At 50.0% G+C, this 20,927-nt stretch overlaps 6 protein-coding genes across 6 annotated transcripts; 1 reads left to right on the top strand and 5 right to left on the bottom strand.

The window, feature by feature from the left end:
* Window positions 1-1,524: 1,524 nt before the first annotated feature.
* On the bottom strand, window positions 1,525-2,575 carry CkaCkLH20_10146 (MIP family channel protein; the record flags this gene model as incomplete). Its single annotated transcript, XM_038892860.1, has 3 exons — window positions 1,525-1,790; window positions 1,856-2,156; window positions 2,219-2,575. The coding sequence occupies 3 exons, from the start codon at window positions 2,573-2,575 to the stop codon at window positions 1,525-1,527; spliced, it is 924 nt and encodes a 307-aa protein (XP_038741780.1).
* Window positions 2,576-5,824: 3,249 nt separating this feature from the next.
* CkaCkLH20_10145 (uncharacterized protein) lies at window positions 5,825-7,072 on the bottom strand (the record flags this gene model as incomplete). The annotated part of the gene is made up of 4 exons (XM_038892859.1): window positions 5,825-6,221; window positions 6,284-6,463; window positions 6,517-6,802; window positions 6,871-7,072. 4 exons carry the CDS (start codon window positions 7,070-7,072, stop codon window positions 5,825-5,827), a joined length of 1,065 nt encoding a protein of 354 aa, XP_038741779.1.
* A 4,506-nt stretch (window positions 7,073-11,578) lies between these two features.
* Window positions 11,579-13,022, bottom strand: CkaCkLH20_10144 (uncharacterized protein; the record flags this gene model as incomplete). Its single annotated transcript, XM_038892858.1, has 6 exons — window positions 11,579-11,857; window positions 11,927-12,176; window positions 12,251-12,429; window positions 12,478-12,564; window positions 12,620-12,782; window positions 12,838-13,022. The coding sequence occupies 6 exons, from the start codon at window positions 13,020-13,022 to the stop codon at window positions 11,579-11,581; spliced, it is 1,143 nt and encodes a 380-aa protein (XP_038741778.1).
* Window positions 13,023-13,811: 789 nt separating this feature from the next.
* Window positions 13,812-15,730, bottom strand: CkaCkLH20_10143 (MFS alpha-glucoside transporter; the record flags this gene model as incomplete). Its single annotated transcript, XM_038892857.1, has 6 exons — window positions 13,812-13,861; window positions 13,919-14,089; window positions 14,143-14,605; window positions 14,667-15,092; window positions 15,159-15,458; window positions 15,515-15,730. 6 exons carry the CDS (start codon window positions 15,728-15,730, stop codon window positions 13,812-13,814), a joined length of 1,626 nt encoding a protein of 541 aa, XP_038741777.1.
* A 1,060-nt stretch (window positions 15,731-16,790) lies between these two features.
* CkaCkLH20_10142 (glycosyl hydrolase family 11) lies at window positions 16,791-17,528 on the bottom strand (the record flags this gene model as incomplete). Its single annotated transcript, XM_038892856.1, has 1 exon — window positions 16,791-17,528. One exon carries the CDS (start codon window positions 17,526-17,528, stop codon window positions 16,791-16,793), a length of 738 nt encoding a protein of 245 aa, XP_038741776.1.
* Window positions 17,529-19,865: 2,337 nt separating this feature from the next.
* Window positions 19,866-20,777, top strand: CkaCkLH20_10141 (uncharacterized protein; the record flags this gene model as incomplete). The annotated part of the gene is made up of 1 exon (XM_038892855.1): window positions 19,866-20,777. The coding sequence occupies one exon, from the start codon at window positions 19,866-19,868 to the stop codon at window positions 20,775-20,777; it is 912 nt and encodes a 303-aa protein (XP_038741775.1).
* Between the last annotated feature and the right edge of the window lie 150 nt (window positions 20,778-20,927).

Raw genomic sequence — 20,927 nt, 5'->3', positions numbered from 1 at the left:
CCCCCCCCCCCCCCCCCCCCCCCCCCCCCCCCCCCCCCCCCCCCCCCCCCCCCCCCCCCCCCCCCCCCCCCTTCAGGGGTGGACTTTCGAACAGGATTTGGCCGAGCCACAGCGAACGGATTTCTGCAAGATGATAGCAAATTGGAACGGACATGTACACAACATTGCCCAGCCATCCTCTGATTAGAATAGTATCTGCGTCTCATGATGAACTAAATAAGCTTCTAGAAGCCTGTGATCACTGTGGAAAGCTCGCAACTGCCACCAATCATGACCCAAACCTGTCTCTCAGTCTCCAGGCAGACAGTTCACGAGGCTTGTCAGATGGGCACCGTCCTAATATCCCCGAGGCATGGACTGGCACATATTACGACCTGTTGAATGCAGTGCAGGTGACTAGACTTCGAAGCTGACTTAGTAAACGCCTCGCAAAATGTGGTGAGGGTGTCGATTCACGGACATGCCGGTCAGACTGGCGACAAGCATAGCGTCACATTGCCCAATAACGTTGAACTTGACCGAGGTTGGCTCCATGAAACATGTGTAACCACGTTGGCAACGAGAGTCGCTGTTGGATGTGATACTAGAGTCAAGGGTGTTTCTTGGCCTTCTAGAACAAGAGAAGAAAATCAGCCTTACCAGTTGTCAACCGCATCCCCGGTGCGAAGAATCCCGGCTCGCCCCTGCAGGTAAGACAGCCCCGTGCCGCAACCCGGCATGATCATCGCCGGTCACCACCATCTGATCGGCGTCTTGCAGGGGTTTTGGCCAATCCGGCTCCCCGATTTCGACCGCCATCCCCCCGATCGCCGCCCGGCTTCGCCAATTGCTTCTTCAAGTGTCCCTCGAAGGTGGCGACATGAACGCACTGAATTCGTTCAACTTCCCATTCGGGTTTGCTGTGCACCTTCTGAGCTGCCAATTAAGACGCGATCCGCCATTTAATGAGACGAATTGTCGGGCCCGCTGAGGTTCGCCACGTTTCTGCGCCTTGGGGAGAGTCAAGAAGGCCTCATTGGATTGAGACCGAGCAACCGCCACCAGTCTGCCTCAAAAAACGACTCTCTGTGGCTGGTGCGGGAGGAACATACATTGCCAAGGCTATTTTTGGTCACAGAATGGCGTAGACTTGAAGTCTCTTTTCTCAGTATCGAAGGCTTAGCTTCACATGGCCTCCCTTTTCGCGACATTTAACACGGTTTAACTAACCTCGGTTCGAAGGTAAAGGTAAAGCAACAGCATTAAATGCTCGACGATATTCGTTTTGATAGCGTTGTGAAGCAATCAATATTGGATTCATCGAAGCATTCTTATGTACATGTGCAGTTGTGAGGGCTTACTGATTCATTTAAGTACAAACGACTGACTTAGCAGATTGATGTCGCACATCTTGAGAGATGTTGGTGATATGAACACCACATATGCCTATGAGGGCTGCCATTTTATGTTAGATTGGTGAAAGAACTTAGAAGATACATATGCCGCTTTTAATAACAGATTATGCTGAGTTGTAGTTTGCTTAGATCACGCCAATGTCCGTTCAGGGCTGCTGCCAACTTCCTGGTCCTTAGTGGCAGCTTCGGCATCCAAATCTTGACCGTCGGCGTCTTGATCTGGGTTGACTTCATAGTATCGCAACGTGCGCAATATGGCGTAGAAGAAGCAGGCTAGCAGCGACCCGAATGTCGGGCCGAATACGTAAATCCAGAAATATCCTGGAAAGCTCCTGTTTACCACAGCAGGACCGAACGATCTAGCGGGGTTCAGTGATCCTCCAGTGTAGTAAACGCCTGGTACACGGATTAGTATCAATAGATCAAGTCATGAGACTCAGATTCATTCGATGAGCACTCACCAACAATCTCTGAGAGAAAGAACGACAGGCCGATGCCGACTGGGGCAAGAAATGTTGACCGATGTTTCTCAACTGCCAACATGAGAATGACGAACACAAGCTGTGCCGTGAGAATGAGCTCGATGAAAAACCCTTGTGCTGTATTTGTTCCTCCGCCGAGGACTGTATCAACGTTCAGCGGGCCGGGAAACATTGCTTCAGCGATACCAGCAGCGCAAATTCCGGCAATAATCTGGATGGGTACAATAAGGAGACCACGATGTACTGGCAGTCCACCGCACACTATGAGGGCGAGTGTCACCTGCAGTGATCGCATATTAGATGATGTTGACATACCCATACCCGAGGCATACGTAGACTTACCACCGGGTTGAATAATCCTCCACTGACTCGATAGAAAGCCCACACGTTCGCAGTCAATGAGACGCCAAAGCAAAGGGCGATGAAAATGATGACTGTCAGATTCGGTTCGACCCCAGCGGAAGCGCCAGGAGATGTGGCGATTTGGGTCCCTGCGAAGGAGAAGAAGAGAAACAGAAAAGTGCCGATAAACTCTCCTAATGCCGATACAAGCTTGTTTCTTGTGGTATCTGCGATGCTAAGCATCGGCAACGAGCTGTCGTTGTCTCCATCGTTCGTCGTCGTGAGCTTCTCTTTGAGGACTTCTTTGACCCGTCTAGGGCTTTTCAGATTCCATGAGTGGTGATGTGGGAAGTGCATATTGCGCTGTCGTGTTTTAGGACTCGGTATGTCCAAGGTGTAGAAGAAACCGCAGCAAACACAATATCCTTCCTTTCCTTTTGAGACACGACCTCCCTTATATCGTATGCCGGTCTTTGTTTGCTGTTCTGGCCCCCTTTCCCCAGCTTGTTGAGCCACATCGGCGGAGAATTCACAAGTGACGCGATCATTCCGAAGTAAGCGCCCGTTACGACACTAGTCCCGCGTTCAGTTCAATCCGAGGTCAGAAAGATTGCGGCGAGCCCGAAGCGGTGTTGTGTCTTGAAAGCACTTGTCGGCACCAGCGACGCCACATAAACGCGAGCCATTCTATCGGGGGATGCGAAGAAAGCTCCGGGTCTGGACCTCCGTCTCAACCGGACACAAATGGCGCTTAACGGTGCTTAGCAAACACAGCCTGTTCGTAGCTGCTGGACTCCTGAAGCCACGGACATCATACCCGCGGAGGGGATGTCTCGGTTGCGGCACCTTTCACTGCCATGGTCAATCCTTGGGCTTACTTTCCGAAAGCCGTGGACGTCACACCGCCGAGCTGGTTGGACATCCTGCATACTGCCACCTGCGGACCAAGCTGTCTTGCGATAGCGTGCGCTCTGACTTCTGCACGAATTCGTAGCCAATGGGAATATCCCATCTTGGGGAGGCTTTATCATCAGCATCATCGCCAAGACAATGCTGGAGATGGTTCGAGATGCGTCATGTCCGAATATGCATCAATTGTATTAGTAGAGCTTCTGTCGATATCAATATGACTTCCATTGATAGTAAGAACGGAGCACTATCGCTAAACCAACATAAAGACGTCACAGTCAATTAATCTAAGTGAAACCATTACTTGAGCCTAATGTCGCACCCGACTGTCTGATCTATGGCTGGTTCGGGTCGTTTTCAGGTGGTTGGCAGCAACCTAGCTCAGGATAGTAGCTTCGGAGTTCTGATCCGCGTGTTTTTAGCGGGTGTCACAGAGGATCATCCTGTTCATCCTAAAGCCATCACGAAAGCCAAGATGCGGGGTTGGCTGCAGTAGGCACAGCAGACAAGCCATGCAGGGTCTAAGACACTGTTACTCGTCGAGGCGAACACAACGAATATCGATTTCTTTGATCGATGTAGCTCCTAGACAACTGATAATTCTTCCACGGAGAGTGGAGCTTCCCGACTTGAATTCGAACTTGAAGGTAGAATTCCAGTCTTCCTTTTCTTCAGACTTGCATTTCAAGATCTACGCCGGTTGTTTCCCGAATTTTCTAAATCGGAATACAGGGAGGACACTTGAGATTGACGGCTAATCTACTTCGGGTCGGACGTCACGCATGGCGCGACAGCGCGTTGGAACCCTGAATTAGAGGCCAGGAATTCGATGATGAGCATCGATGAAATTTGGAGGAAATGAGATGAGAGAACATCAATTTTTGTCCAACATGTTACCGCCTACATGGAGATAGGCTCCCTTGATCGCCGATCGACTCAGCTGAACCAGCTGAAAAGACGCATTAAGAATTGGGTGAGATAAATAAAGTGTTTGAATACGCCTTCCATGACACGGCCAAGAGTTGGAACCGATGTCTCTTGTCCGGACATGACATGCATCAGAGATGAAGTCGACAAAGTACGATATCATATGACCTGTGAGGCTCAAAACTCTGGTTATTCACAACCTAAGCTACATGTAACGCAATAATGTGTTTACGTCATCGTCCATCGCGTTGCACAGCCCGTGAGTGACGTTGATACTAAGGAACCGTGCCGGTCGCCGATCATGGGGGCTGGTGAACTAGTGGTGCTGAAGTCTGGTGAGTGAGAACCGAATGAAGCGCAGGTCGTGTTGTTTGCAGCCGCCTGGCGTGCATTACAGACGAAGCAGTGGAATGCTCAGACTTTCGCTTCTCCATTGATATATGCGCTGTATACATATCAGTTGATGTCCTGTCTGCAGAGCTTCACGTAAACCGTCTACAACGCCTGGTCTTTCGCGAGTGCAACAAGCATCTTCGCAAGTTCTGAGCTTTTCCCTACGAACGGGCTGTGTCCTGCTAAAATTCTTGCCTTTCTCATGCTCGGTGTGAATGTCGCCAACTCCTCTTGCAGAGGCGATGGAAACACCAGATCATTTTCACAGATCACATACGTCTTAGGTATGGTAACATCCGACGCAACAAAGTTGATGCTTGTCTCGAATGCGTCTTGGGAATGGGGCATCAACTGAGTAAAGGTCTTTCTAGCTTCCTCGTTGGAGCAGTCGTTATAGAGCAGTTTTAGTCCGTTCTCGTTCACCGTTGAAAGTTGGTTCTATACATATCGATGTCAGAGCCGCAAGATTACCGGACGAGGTTTTAGCTCACTTTCGTGTAAGGCTTGCCCGTATCTTGCCAAATTTGCCATGTCCCACCACATGTTGTAAGAAGGTCCCAGCCCTTCACCGGAACAGCAAATGCTGCAACGAAGATTATGCTCCGGAAGCCGCCACTAAGCCCTCGGTCGGCCCGCTCCTTTAGCCCCTGACCTTCAGTAGCGGCGGCTGCCGGAACTCCCCCATACGAATGCGCGACAAGGACCACCTCCTTTCCTTGGTTGAAATAAGTAGTCGCAGTCTCAACAATCTTTTCTTTGTCGGCTTCCCAAGTTATTCCGTTGGTATTATATCCCATCGAGGGCATTTGCGGGATCACACATTCATATCCTAGAGCAGTCAATTCCTTCTTCAACGACTCGTAGCATATTGGCGGATGGTAGGCTCCCGTTACCACGAGCAGGACAAAGTTGTCGCTGTTCGCTGGGCACATGACGATGAATATTGATCTGCTAACTTGAAAGGACGAAGCTGCACAAGTAGTTTGGTTCAGAAAAGCCTTTCAATGGGAGCAGGACTGAGAATTATATCGGCGTCGCGTGCGGGGTTTCTGAAGGCTATTTGAGTCTGATCCATCCAATCTTGCATGTGTCAAGCTATTCTCCTCTTGACATTTGGGTTGAGTTGAGTTGATAGGTTGCACTCGTCTGATGATAATGAGTACCACTAGGGAATGACAGATGTTCCAAGCGCATTTACTTCGTGAATTTAACCTTAGGTTTACCACCCTCGTCCTCTGGCTAACTATATACAAGAAAATTGGACCATCGTCCTCGGTCCACTCGGATAGTCGAAGGCCTGCGAGACTCTCAAGACTACCTCCCGCGATTTGACTAGCCAGTACTTGTGGTCTTCCAAATTGGTTGGTTGGAACATGTTTAACCGGTGGTGCAACCGCCAAGACGGACGCTCTCAGCGTACATCTCATACGTGTCGGCGTTGGCAGCGGCCTTGGTAGCCGACAAAGCCTGAGCAGCAACAGGACCGTAGGCCCAGTCAGTAGTACCGTACAAGTGAGTCATCTCGTGGAGCATGCTGCCAGCTCTGTCGTAGTCGTCACCGGAGCACTGAGATGCAAGCTCAGGGAAACCCCAGAAGCCGTTGTTGGGGCAGGGGACGATGACATTGTCGGAGGGGACGGTGTAGAGCAAAGCAGAACCATCAGTGCAGTCGCTGTAGGTGTCGGTGCACGAGATCTTGGGCGAGGTGGTCTGAACGTTGGCAACGTCGTTGTAGATGGTCTGGACCTTGGACTCAACCGACGTCGACTTGAACCTAGTTTGGTATTAGCGACTGCCATACTTCATTGACGTACAAAAGCTGGGCGGGCTTCTTACCAGGTGGTGAAGTAGTAGGACGCGGTTCCAGCAGCAGTGTAAGCAGCCTTGGCCATGGAGATGGCGTCAGACACACTGGTCTTCAGGGCAGTAGTCTGCGAAGCAGAGCACGACGAGTACGTGATCGACCGCTTCTGGATGCGAGAGGGGGTGGGAGTCTCGCGCTTGGAAATGTGCTGCCTATACCACAAAGTCAGCAACTAAGAGGGACCATCTCTGCATGGAAGACATACTCGGCGACAACAGCCTGGTCGGGAGTGACCTCCACCTCGCCAGATGTCACATCCTCACAAGCGGCCAGACCGACAACCGAAGAAGGGGTCTCGGCTCCGGTAGCATAACGGAAGCCCTGGATGGCAGTGACCTTCGCCTGCTCAACACCGCTAAGCTTGTAGCTCTTGGCGGCGTTGACGGAGACGGTAACAGTCTCTCCGGCCTCGATCTTCTGGAAAGAGCTGGCAGGGAGGCCGGTGCGCTTGTAGTTGACGAAGATGCCTTCGAAAGGCAGAGCATTGCCCTCTGTTCGTTTGTCAGTTTATGATCCAGGGTTTTGATACATCCTTTCGTGAATCGAGATCTTTACACACCTGCATCAGTCACCAACAGATCCTTAGTGGCGTGTTCACTGAAGACAGTGTTGCCCTTGAAGACCTGAAGGGTCTCGCTGCCCGTGTTCGTCACTGCGACGTTGACGACATGGTTGTCCGAGTTGGTGATCTCAACCGCCAAAGGGCAAGTGGCTGAGACGGCGCCAGCAAGGAGAGCGACGGGAAGGACCTTGGCGATCATGTTGGCCGATGGACTGAAGAGAGTGGTTGGCTGAAGAGACAAGACAGGGACAATCCTGTGAGTAGGAACTTGAGCTTCATTAAATACTCGTCTTCGTCCATGTTTTCGACTATAGTCATTCCTTCTATCCAAGACTGAGATAAGGCAGGACGGAGCAATTCCCATGTCAAGTAGGTGAATTCAGATGGCAAGCCACGAGAACACACATTGAGCCCCTCTCAAGCATGGATGCGTGCAGTGTATGTCGCGGATCATTGGCCCTCATTTGGAAGGAGGTTATTCAAGCTTAACTAAAAAGTCATGCGAAACCCCGACTTAATCTAAAGAAAAGGTTCGGTTAATCAGCCGTGTGGAGGAGCTGCTTGATCAGAGTGGATAGTATGCGTCGGTACCGCAAAGAATTCGCCAAATCATGAAGAGATGTTGATAGTCTGGTGATTCCGGCATGTGGGCGCGGGGGAGCGGAAAGACAGGCGGGAGCATCCGGCAATTAGACTGGATGAGCTCCGTCTTTCCCACTAAGCTTAATAGGAAGGCTCTTGGCAGAAAAGGGTAGGTGTCATGGGTAATTTGCAAGGGGTAGGGACCAGCGTTGGAGTGGCCGATGTCGTAAAAGCTTGCCGAGGCTTGATATTCGGCTTCCCGGCCATGTCCGTTATCAGGTGCCTTGAATCAGAGATATCATTTGCTGATGCCCTATCGAGGGGAATCTCATGTCGTTGACGAATACCGCCAAAGGCGCGGCAGAAAACGCTGATACCAATGCCATTTCTGCCCCATCTCAGCTGCAGCAATTCATCTCAAGAGATCAAGCTGCGAAGTCGCGGTATTCCTTGATACCGTGTGTCTGATTATGCTGAGTGAAACAAAAATTGACCTTGTTTCTCTTTTCATCTCACTCGCATGGAAAGGAAACGGAGCCCGGGCTCGGCGATGGCGGAGGATGCGGTGTGGTTCCTACATGGGGAACGCCTGCATGAGTAGTATTCTGATGGGGCATTGCTCTGATTGAATTGCTGTTCTCATAACCCCAAAAATAGTGCAGCTCACCCCGCCTGGGCCATGCCAACTGTTCACACACATGCCGTTATCAGTATTTATGTCTTGTCCTCGGTCAGCCGCTGGAGACACGGTTCGGCCTGTATCTGATGAATGAGTGCTCGTCAAATTGTTAGTGTCGTCCGACACAATTTCTTACCCTGTTGAACTCTTTCTATAATTTCAATTTCTCTTAAATCCATCTTGATCTTACCGGACGTGTTCAAAATCTGCGCCAACTCTCAGTCTCTCCTCGAAACATGGCTGTTCAGCGAAGTCGCTGAGCATGCACGTGGGGTCACTGGATGGACTTGCTCCAAAGTAACTTCGACAGAACTTGAACGATGTGAACCAACGACAAATTCAGTCGTAATCATCTTCAAAAGACGTCACTCTGCTGGACAAAGTTGAAGAATATCTCGAATGATGTTCAATCTAAGTTGATGTCCCTTGAAGTGGATCGTCGGCTGCAGTCGTCCAGCCAAGAAGCCAAGAGATGCCAAGCGTCTTGGCTGGAGGCGTATGACGCAGAGAAGCTTGGCTACAATTTGATCAAATGTGAGCCGCCTAGCTTGAATTAAATGCCTGTACTTCGCTGGGTACGGTGAAGTGATTGAAAAAGGGTTGACCTTTGAGCAGCAGATACTGAAATCGTACCACCTGCGTCGCTCACCTTTTACTGACAACGATGTGTGTTTTCCCTTGGCTTACTTTTGGCGTCTCAACATGTCTCACGCATCAATACGATAAATCAATACAATCAGACTTCATGATTGATTATTGAAAAGCATCTTCGTCGCATAGACTGGATGGCAAAGGAATATGTCGCTGATGGTTTTCTGAGGAGTTAATCAATAACGACGGGAAATCCTGACTCTACTTTTGGTCTTAGGTATGTCGATATTTTGGACTTGAAGGTTGATAATAGGACGGTGTTAATGGGAAACTTGTCTGATATGAACTGACCAGCAGCTCTTTCAGGGATACCAGTGGTCTTCGAGCTGTGTCTAAACCTAAATCACTTTCACGTAATGCACCATACATGTGCTTCCATCTCTAACGTGGTATCCCGCAAAGGCCCCATGATTTCAAGTTCTTACCGGCAATAACTTATATGCTTCGTTTATAGGGCTGAAGTGCTAGAGTTGCATTAAAGAACTGATGAACTCGCATTGGTAAACTGCTATCCCATCGAGTGCGGCTGGACTACAGTACAAACGCGCCCCAATTATCCCCGCCTTTTCTCCAATTAATGCCAACCACAAAATTCGCTATTGGTCGGAAAAGTAGTTGGGCTTCTGTTGATTGGCTGCGTCTCCGCACTGAAAGTACTGTAGTCCAGCCGCACTCGATGGGATAAAGCTCATCCAGAGCCGAGCAATACTCCCACTTCATGCTTGTTTTATGTTGGGCTCTGCGACATATGATCATAGACTAAAGATCTCTCCGTTCCAAACGTTGAGACAAGATTATTTGTTGGCCTACAGCTGCTTCAGTGTGGTCCATTGCGTCCTCCAATGCAATGATACGGTGTGGTGCAGCAGTCCATCGCTTGAGTGTCAACTCAAACCAACCTCAAGAGATATTGAAAGTAAAGCAGTTGATAAAGTTTAGAATCAAAAGAAAAGCCCGTTATCTGAAGTCTCCTTCACATTAGATGAGCAGTAGGGCGCCATGGAAACCCCAAGATACACTGATTGAATGCCCATGCACAACTGTCTAAATAGAGCTTCTTCCTAGTTGGTCGGTCGCGATTAAAGAGCCATTGTTCCAAAGCACATCCGCAAAGGTCAACAGTACGCTAGTAAATCACTCAACCAGAGAGGTATGTATGCACTGAACCCACCAGAATATCAGTCGAGGACTTGTTGGTAAAAGAAGTTGATCGTTTCCAATGGAAAAATGACACATGGGCTGCTCGGGGCAGCCAATTCACGCCGAAAGCCTCCCCGGGTCTGTAGAGTGCACACTCAAACCTCCTCAATCATCTCACGGAACGTAAGTATTGCAACATGGTTTCTGTGGATGACGACATCCGTGACTCGAATTGTCAACATGCATGGTAATCTAACCCAATGTACTCTTATACTAGAAACCTAGAAAATTCCGTCGGGAGCCAAACGGACACCATGGTTGCTGATCATCGTATGATTATCTCTTTAGAGGTCTTCGTGAGGAACACCAGGCTGTATTCTTGCGCTCGAATCGTATGGTAGTTGAATCCTTCCAGCGCGCCGTCATGCCAACCTTACTGAAGGGGGCTGTCGAACTCCTCATTCTAACTCAACTTGGAGACATGTTGAACTATCGCGGGTTTGTCGGCAAGAACTAAGTCGATACTCTGAAGTTCCTTCAGGTAAGCGCACTAATCAGAATCATGGACATTGTCTTTTGAAGTCGATCAACTCTCAGGTGGGGAAGTTGGAAGAGCATACGAGGTGGTATCGGAATCCTTCAACAGTGCTCGCCTAAAGTCTGACATAGCTCGTACTTTCATACTATTGGTAGACAAGAGAAGGATCCGAGAGACTTTGCCGCAATGAGTCTCTCGACAGTAACCGAAATCAAGAGTGTAATGCTGTTCGTGGAAAATTGGGAGCGCAAATGCTTAATGAGATAGTTGGCGCACCTGAAGCATCTTGAGTCTTGATGTAGAAGGAGGCATGGAGATTTGGAACATATGCTCCAAAGCATAACTCTCTCAAGGTCTCCAAAAGGAAGAGGTCAAGTAGTTGGACAATTATAAAAGCCCGCACATTTTCGCAAATTCGAGAGAGTTCTTCTCCTATCCCAACAGCACAAAAAGCACATCCTGGCTATTCGAGCATCATCTGTCCGTAAGTCTTGCCCCTCCATTGATGTCAAATTATCAATCAAGACGTAGAGACTAGTCAGAGCCAAAGCTTATGTTGTGTTGACGCAGATCGACTGACGTCTTCTGACCCTTGCGCGTTCTCAACCGAAATCAGTACATTATGCGTTTCACCACCTTTGTCCTGATGGCGATGGCTGCTGTTGCATCCGCCTCCCCCGTCGCAAACCCGGAAGTCCCGACTATGTTCGGCGGAGAGAAGTTGACCGCACGCCAATATTGGTGCACCGACTGCAAGAATGGAAAACAGACTTGCTGCACCGCCACTCAATGCAGCTCTGGCTACCCGTGCTAAAGTGTCAACTCAAATCAACACTCTCAAGCCAGAAGCAGTACACGGCTCCAGAGATTTGGCACCGTTAGGTCAGCAGACAACACTGGACGGAAGGATGGTCACATGTTTTGCAAAGAGTCTCGTTGTGTCTTCTGAACATGAGATGATTATTTATTCTTGCAAACCTCAATAAGAAAGCTATCCTCTCTGAATCTTTGCCATGCTCGCTGTTTTGAATTGCTGTTTTGATTATCAAACGGTATCGTTTATCCTCGGCATGTTTCATTGAAAAGCCCACAGATCCTCTCAGTAAACTTACGTATCAGAGGTAGATGTAGCAAAAGGGTCCATCAAGAGTGTTGAGCAGATCGCTAATAGGGCGGTTCGGCGCATTAGGCTCCTGGATCACCAGATCGTCGAGCCTGGCGTCGCGGCTAGGAGGGCTGTTCAGAATTGTGATGGTACCGGCAATGTTAAAAGCTTCATTCAGATGAAGAGCTTGCCAAAGCCAGTACACACGGTCAACCATCGCATGATGCAGGAAGAAGGTCGGGTCGTTTGTGGAGGAGAACAGGTCTGACGCTTCGCCGTTCACAATGAACTTTCAGTCTGTTAGTCTATGTGGGCTCGTTTGACGACTTTCATGTCGATTAGAGAGCCATTGACTTACGTGCCCGGAGGTGTGAGTTCCGAGGAAGCCGTCACCAAAGCGGCCCTGTAGCTCGTCCTGGAATGTCCTAATGTTTGCCGATGCTGCACCGACAGTGAGATTTAAAACGTTCTCCGGAGTCATCCACTGCTGAGATGGCCATGCACTGATGTCTCGAGAAAGACATCGAGGGTTGTAGGCAAGGGGCCCACCAGGGTTCGCGGGGAGCCCATCGATACCGGGCGAGACTGGTCCGAGATGAACAGTCATGCTATCAAGGCAAGTCAGCATCGTACGGAAAAGGGCCTGCGGTTCGATCTTCTCGCTTCTGGGATGTGTGCATACTTGGCAAAAGGGCCTTTGGTAACGCAGCCACCACCGTTACCCGAAGGAATCCAGACACCGCCGCCAGATGTGCTACCGTTATGAGCCCTGAAAGCACCGTCGCCGCCCATGCTGGCATCGCTTCCATCAAACATGGGGGCTTTAGACGGGTCATCTCGGTATGCCAACCAGTTCCAGTACTAATCTTTGTAAGTCAAAGCCGAAACTCTTGGAATCTTGGAACTGACAGGCTGGTAGCCTTGGTAGCCACACTCCTCTCTCAGGGCATTCTCATAAGCCCAAGTGAAGTATCGGTGCCAAGTCAGAAAGTTTCCCTGATCGAGTTAGGATGTTTCTGTCGTGGAACTACTGTACTCTAGAGAAACCTACCGTGCCGTGGATGCTCAATGTCTGGTTGATGTGAACGGCGACAAAATCGTCGTACCTGCTGCGGGCACCTGGCGCGAAGCCAGGCTCGAGTTTTGACGGCTTTCGAAGAAGGCAGTTGACGGCAGTCGTGTAGGACTTCTTTTCGATGCTGGACAGAGAGTTCCTGGATGAAAGGCTCATTAGATCTTCGTCCCATTTCCGAGACTACATGTACCTACCAGTCCTTCCTGACTCTGGCATTGAAAAGGCTGCAGCCGCTTCTCTTACCAATAGTACCGTCGCTCTCGGCTACCTGAAGAGCTTGGATTGCTTGAGCCTGTACTTCCGACAATTCGTCTCCTTCGACAGCAAAAACTGCTCCGGCGACGCAGCTGACCATGCTTACTAGATTGAAGAGACGCATGATGGGCTACTGGGAATCTTCTCGACGTGTTGTAAGATGTTCGTTCACTCTCAAACGGGCGAAAACTGGTCTCAAGTTCTTCAGCTTCCGGGTAGAACGGGTGAATTTAACATGGCGAATTGAATTTTTATGCCCAGCCCAACAAGCCCCGGTTGCGATAGGGCGAAAACCACCAACAACACGAATTCGACTTGAGCCGAAGAGGCATAAAAGCCGGCCAAGGCCATGAGAGGATCCAAGTATCCTCTTAAGTTTTATTAACCCGGACCTTGCCTGCATAATGGATCAAGTGCTGGTTGGCTTGTGCGGAGCCTAACTTGCAGTAGCGACGGAGTAGACTCAACTTATCCGGGGTGGATTGAGCCAGGCCCCCGGACAAGAAAGTCGCAGGGTTACACTGCCAGTAAGCACTAGCAGTGGCTCGAAATCCTCGCGGCATTGATGACGGGTTGAATTCAGATGGCGATGATGGAGATAAATATCGGAGTGACCGCCCCGGATTCTCTCATTTTGGAGCCCCGCAAGCACTCACGATCGGAACAGATCTTCGTTCTGAGCATCCTACTTTTGAACAAGCCAGATCGTAGCTTGAAACCCCACCAAGCCGTTTCAAACTACGACGTTGTTGCGAGCTGTCTTGCAAAGGCCTGATATCTTGACCTCATTCACAAGAGTGTAGAAGTCCGAGCATCTAGCAGCTTTCTTTTGGTCATGCATAAGAAATCCCAATAGTCAACAGTTGCTTCCGGCGTACAGCGTACATATGTACCTCTCTACCTGCGCACTTGGTCAAGCCATGTCTTCTTCATTGGTTTTCGTGTCGTTTCTTCCAGCGAATTCTATCAGATGTTAGCTGTTTCTTGGGTGCCTTGTTTGTACAGGAGAGGTGAGCTCACGGTCGACAGCAGTATATTTGAACTTTCTGGCTGGGATCTTGTTCTCGAAGAGGATGTCCAGCTCGCCGAAAGTTCGATCCTTGGTCTCTGGAAGACGGAAATAGCACCACGTGTTGCAGACCAGGTTAGTTCCTGCATAGAATAGACCGGCCTTGGCTCCCCAATTCCACCCTGGTACAACTCAGCGATCTCGTTCAGTGAAATAGTTGGGCTAGAAGTCTTACCAATAGGAGAAATCATTCGGGGGGTAAGAGTATGCTCTACAATGCCAGTGACATTATAAATGAATCTGCCGATGACGATGGTCTTGTAGCGAAGTCTTCCTGACGGCGTCTCCGCAACGATGGGATAACAGACAGGGCCAACGGTCACCATGTTGACCAGGTTAGACACGACCAGGATAACGCCAATAGCGATTTGTGCTTTCTCGTTTTTGGTGAATCCGAGGCCACCAATAACGATGTTGCAGAAGAAGAGGAATGTTAGGCCACTCATGTAGAGAGTTGCGCGCCCAAAATGAGGAAATAGGAACCAGCAGATGATGCCTCCAATGACGTAACAGGCGGATAATGAGATATTGAGGTTCAGTGACTGGATTTCCGAGAACCCGGCGGCTTGAAGGAATGTCACACCGTAGGCGACGAGGGCGTTTCCTCCCAGAATTTGGGCAGCCCAGACAACGCAGTTCTTTTCAGTTTGTTTCGATCAGCGTCATTATACTTTCACTCAGGTTGAAATAAGCACTCACGATTTCTGTCCGCCACAGGTTCGGCCCTTTGAAACACTCCATGAAAGTAGCGCCATGGGTCTCTGCTTCCTCAAGAGCTGTCGTGTGTCTGATATATGCCAATGAGGCGTCAACTTCCGTTTCTTTGTCAGCGGTATCCTGGCGAAGACGGAGAAGGCTCTGTCGTGCGAGGTCGAATTTGCCCCTCCGAACTGCGTTCCATGGGGATTCAGGTGCTAGGTAAGCACCGATGAATAACGGAACTGGCCAGATCCATTGAAGCAAGAAGGGAAGTCTCCAACCCATATCTCCCTGAATGCTCGCAACTGCTCGGACAACTCCAGCCGAAAGGAGAATACCGGCACCCCAACACATGCAGACGTAAGCCGTAACGTATGGTCGAAGAACTGTGGGAACAACTTCGCAGGCGTAAGTTGTACTTAGCGTCTGAATCAGGTATTAGCCGTCGGAACTGGCCCGCCATACCGTGGGCACGCTGTTTGATCGACCTACCTGAAAGACACCCCAGGAGACACCACACATGGCCTCTCCCCAAGCTAACACGGGCAAAGACGGTGCAAAGCAGGGAATCGAAATCATGACCGCCATCCAGACCATAAAGAACATCATTGTATGTCTTGCTCCAAACTTATCTTGACACCAAGCGTTGACGACCAGACCAGCAAGCTGTCCAACTAGTGCAGAGTTCGACAGCCCGGATTGCCACGCGGGAGTGATAAGTTTCTCGCCTGTGCCCTCATCATAAACTCCAAAACGCTGTTTGAATTGTGTTTGGCCGTAGAAAGAGGTGATCTGTTGCACAGAAATTCAGTACACTTCTTAGTGGCATAAGGGGAACAATGACTGACGATGACCAAGTCATATCCCTCCATGATTAGACTGGTTGACAGAAAGAGAGCCCAAAACACCGCCTTCTTGTATTTAGCCAGCGCTTGACGAACTGTCAACTTTCGATCAGCTGCGTCGCCCTCTTGCGCACGATTAATGAGGTCTACGGTGTGGGTGTCGCTCAGGTCGAATTGCTCCAGCTCCTTCGCCGTGGGAACAATCTTTTCTACCGCCATTGTGATGAAGAATCTTACGGCAGCACGGCAATTGGATACACGAGTACTGCGATCAAATGTGAAGTCTGCGGTGTTTGATGTCAGACTAGGCCATGACGAAAATCCTTCAAAGACGGCGAGGCGTTCATGGTCGCCATCAGTATTTAGCTCCTCATAATCCTCTCGCCTTGAACAACCCTGCTTCGATCCGGGGAAGTGAATGAACCCTGCTAGCGGATTGCGGGGAAGCGGACGAATAGAAGAAGTTGGCTGACCGTTTGAAGGAGGAATGGCAGCTGATGGGGAGATAACTACATCATTGCTTCAGAATAGGGCAACCGAGAGCAAGCGGCCCAATGGGATCTGTGACCGCTATCAATCTCGACCAGTACCCCCAAAATCGATTACCCGATCCAACGTTGAACATCTCAAGGCCTATCGGCACAGTCTGGTCAGGATCTCGAAAGATTTCTGACAGCACCAAAGCCAAGGCGACCAACACGAGAGCATGAAGGCCGGCTCACGCGTTACAGGCTCAAGGAATTGGAGCCCACCGAATCGGCATGCAGGACCTTCCGAGGCCTCTTCAGAAAGATGCTTACCGGCCATCTTTATCCCGAGCTTGAATTCGCCGAACGCAGCTGGTACTGGGCACCTCATGACGAACAGCTGATCCGACCCCTCACCGGTTGCCAAGCCCGAAGGCGCATCGGCCGGTCGCCCCGCCCGACCGGCGTTAATAGTCTTTCGTCAGATATCAGGAGGGCGCAGGCAGTCGAGACAGATCAGCGTGCTAAGTATCTCGCAAGAAAATTGCCCTGTGGCTGAAAGAAGGCGGTCACTTCATGGGTAAGTCTTGTCGGCGTTGCGACTGCTAGTCTGTTGCAACATACCATAGCTTTCGTGGCACGTTTTCATATCGGCGTATGTTAAATAAGCCTAACCAGGACTCAAAATGAGTACACAACGTATGTACATAAAAGTAACGAAATTCATTCAATAGCATCCTCCGTCGTCCATTGTTCCAGCAGCAAGATCGACATACGAAAAATATTCGTTCGCGCAGAGTTGATGTGTACGCCTAGTTGGTGACGACGGTCTGCTTGGCCGAGCCCGCACCATTCCAAGTCTCAACAGCCACAACTTGAAGGTTGAGAGTCCCAAGATCCATGCCATGACTCTTCCAACCATCGAAGTGGTTGGCAATAGTGACAGTACCGCTCGACTGGCCACCCCTACGCACGGAAATGTACTGATTGAAGGTCTGTGTGCCAGAAATGGATGGCGCGTTGGTGCGAACGTTCTCCCAGATATCATATGAACCGCCGTCACTGGTCAAGCTTCCCTTCTGGGTCCCAGTCTGGGTGAAGCCGGCCGAGTCTTCGATGACGTAGTACTCGACCAGCGGGTCTGTAGTCCAGCCGTAGACGGACAGAGTAGCCAGACCCTTTGTGACGCTGAAGGAGCCGGAGTGTTTAATGGGATCCGTAGAACCAGGGTTCCAGCCGATACCGACCACAAAATCGTCGGTGGTATTGAAGGTCAATGTGTAACTGTCGCCGGAAGGAGTGAAGTTGACAGTGCCGCCAGTCTTGTAGTTCTGAACGTAGTCGGTACGCTCCTCCAGGGTCATCCCACGTGTTTCAAGGGCGGCATTGCGGCGCGCTAGCGTAAGAGGATGATCAGGTCCTAGGAAGAAGTTGGAATCACCTCGTCGTTGGAAGTGAGGAGGCAGCATAATAGACGGGCTGGCGGAAGGAGCGGCGAGGCAGACGGCAACAGCCGAGAAGCTCAAAAGAAGATGCCGAATGAAAACCATGGTTACAACGAAAGAAATGAGTCGGTGAATTGAATCTCGAGTCTTCAACACGATAGACAATGGTTGATTGGAGATACCGTTGCATTCTTGACTTATATACACTTTTCTTTTATCCTCACAGGAACAACGTCAGATTAAGGGGTAAACTCGCAATTGTTATCAAAGACATATTGAACCCTCATGTTAATTCCGTTGAAACCACTGGGTTGAATACACCATGGCAGAATCACCCGATCGCGTGTTCCGCGCAAGTAATGGGTCGCGGCACGATGAAGTCGGCACCGGCAACTTCATTCCGTCTGCTTGCGGACGGTGATCGGGAAGAAAGCTTTTTGTTGATCGCTCTGAGGGCATATCGCTGATGAACCATGTCGATTTCAAGGGTGCCCTGTTATTTTTGTGAATACTAGCGCTTCTCAAGTTGATCACGGCTGATGATACGAGCGGCTCGTAATTGTCTTTTTGTTACGGCATCCAGTCGCGGCGGCTTACCCGACGCGTCTCATACAAAACGTCAACGCCGCTAAAATGTGTACTCGTTGGGTATGGCGAGATATCTATGACCAGATTATAAGGGTGGCTGCATTGTATTGCGCGGCGTATTGCATTTGTCAACGCCGCTAAGTCTCCAAAAGAAGATGATCTTGCTACAGAAAAATCTGACCATTCGTGGGCAGATGAGTTGTTAATCGGTGATGACAATATCATGTTGCTGTTGTCCTCACCAGCTCTAATTCCATCCCCTCTTTGCTTTTCTCTGTACTGAGAAGCTTTCTTCCTTCCGTCTCTTAGCTTTCGATCCGTTTCTTGGCCAACTTGTATTCTGGCCCGAAATTGTGCCGCACGCTCAAGTATAACCCCCACCCTTCTTGCCGCCGTTGTTCCCATGCTGCAAAGCAGCTGGCATGACAAGATCCTGCAGGCAAGTGGGATCCTGTTGAAATGAGGGTTTCTAATTGGCTACTCGATTGATATCCAACATGCTCATTGGCACGTTTCTTAATCAAGGAAAGCATTTTGAGGGGTAGAAGCAAATCAGTTGCCGAATGACTTCGAAAACGTTATTTGCGGCTTGATAATGTTGTGCAATGTATGTTGCCAGTGCCTGAGTTGCTATGAAGACTCCATGCAAGTTGAATTCGTTGGTGTTCGGAACTCCGACTGGGGCGTCACGAAGGCAGTCGACTCATCGTTACTCGATACTACAGGTACGCACTGTTTTTGGTGGTACAACGGGCACTAATTCGAAACCAGTGAATTCAAAGCCTCTTGAGTGTCCCGAATACGTGTTTGGGCATCACATATCACCTCAAAGCTGGTGGCAAGCGAAGATAAACGGCTGTGATATCTGCGCGACGTTGGACGTGGATGTTTACGCAACGCAAGATCTGACTAGCTTCGGCTACTTCACGATGTTCGGCATGGAAGTTATCGATTCGGAGTCAGCATCTCGGTCTGCCCACGTCATACTGTGGATATATTACCTGGACAAGCGGCGCAAGTACGAATTCCAACCATACTCAGGCAAGTCAATGATTCAATGTTGTGTAATCCAGTCAGCAACCAAAAACTAATAGGGTCAACTTCAAAGCCAGGCAGCAAGATCTACACGCTGCATTAGAAAGTTCTACGGCAGACATCGGTACTTGGTCTCTCATCGAGAGTTGGCTCAACGGATGCAACGAAAATCACTGCTCCTGCAACGTGCAACAGCATTTCATACCTGCGCGTTTACTCAAGCGAGATACCATTGGAGGGGTCAAGACCTTTCGCCTGGTATCAAGAGACTCGATAGAGGCGAGGGCCAGCTATGCCACGCTGAGTCATTGTTGGGGGAAAAAGACTTGGGATCCGAGTTTAATACTAACGCGGCTGACCTGTGATGCTTTGTCGAAGGGGAGAGCCATAGATGCGCTTCCAAAGACCTTCAAAGATGCGTTTGTCATCCTAGAGAGGCTCGGATTACAATACATCTGGATCGACCGTTTCTGCATCCTGCAGGATTCTGAGGACGACTGGAGGCAACAGGCAGCTGAGATGCACCAAGTTTACAAGGGCTCTTACGTATGCATCGCCGCCTTAGACGCAAGAGACGATGATGGAGGTTGCTTTTTTACACGAAATACAAACGCAGTAAAACCATTGGTCGTTGAATTGCCGGTCAAGGGCACATGCCAGACAGCTCTGTACGTTGGCGGTTGGGACATCAAGAGACGGGAAGATGCTAGCCTTTCTCCCGCAGTAATACGACAACGGGCATGGGTGTTACAAGAAAGGGTCCTCAGCCCTCGAACGATATACTGGGGAAGACAGCAAGTTCACTGGGAGTGCAAAGAAATGCACTGCTCCGAAACCCAGCCGGATATCGAGAATGTCTACTGGTATTTCAAGTACCACCGCGCTGTCGACTCGCAACGACAACCCATGTTCAAGAGACTGATCATGTCGTACACCTCTGGACTCGAAGATCCCGACCTGCCATACTACGAGGACTGGTACAGCCTTCTAGCCGACTATGCTGTTTGTCAGATGACCAAGCCCTCAGACAAACTAGTTGCAATCTCAGCGGTTGCAAAGGAGATGCAAAAACACTTGTCTGACGTCGGAGAACCAACGACTTACTTGGCCGGCCTTTGGGGCTCCAGATTGCCGCAAGCCTTGATCTGGTACATAGAGCCTTCTTCGGTACAGAGGAGCCGGCCTCGCTCGTTTCGAGCTCCCTCTTGGTCATGGGCCGCGGTCGATGGACAGTTGATTCATCGAGACGAGACGTTCGATTTTGAATCGCCGTTCGCCAGAGTCGTCCGAGCCGAAACCACAACTTCGACCGGGGACGAGACCGGACAGGTCACGGGTGGCAGCATCACCCTGGAGAGTGTGCTTTTGCTACTCACTGCCCGCTTTGGGGCTTCGACAGGTCATTCAGCGAGCTCGTGTTTGGACATCGCTAGCATCAAGGCTTCCGGGGAGAATCACGCACCAGTCAGATTTGGTAGCGATTCCGACGCGGACGCGAGCGGAAATGTTTATTTCGATACCCTCGAGGATGTTGGGTACGAAGTTCAGTTTATGCCCGTGACGAGGCAGGCAGGCAGCGATCATTTCACGTATGGCCTGGCACTTGTTGGCCATGGCGAAGTATTTAAAAGGGTTGGCCACGTTGTGATCAACTTGCACTGGGAGGAAATGCTACCCTCTTGGAATACGTGGCTACGTGAGCTACCTCGACATGTCATCGACATAGAGTGACAGTTCAGGGTTCGACGGCAGAGATACCTTTGTGCCGAGGATTGCTCACTTCATCGTCAATTTATTGTCAGTTTTGTCAATTAACACATTTTCAGCGCTCAACGAGGACGTCTCCGGATGGAACCCTTGAACAAAATGAATTCACTCTCT

The sequence above is a fragment of the Colletotrichum karsti genome, assembly GCF_011947395.1.
Source record: "Colletotrichum karsti strain CkLH20 chromosome Unknown Scaffold38, whole genome shotgun sequence".
In the NCBI taxonomy this organism is placed as follows: domain Eukaryota; kingdom Fungi; phylum Ascomycota; class Sordariomycetes; order Glomerellales; family Glomerellaceae; genus Colletotrichum; species Colletotrichum karsti.
This window is presented reverse-complemented; position numbering and strand designations above follow the sequence as displayed.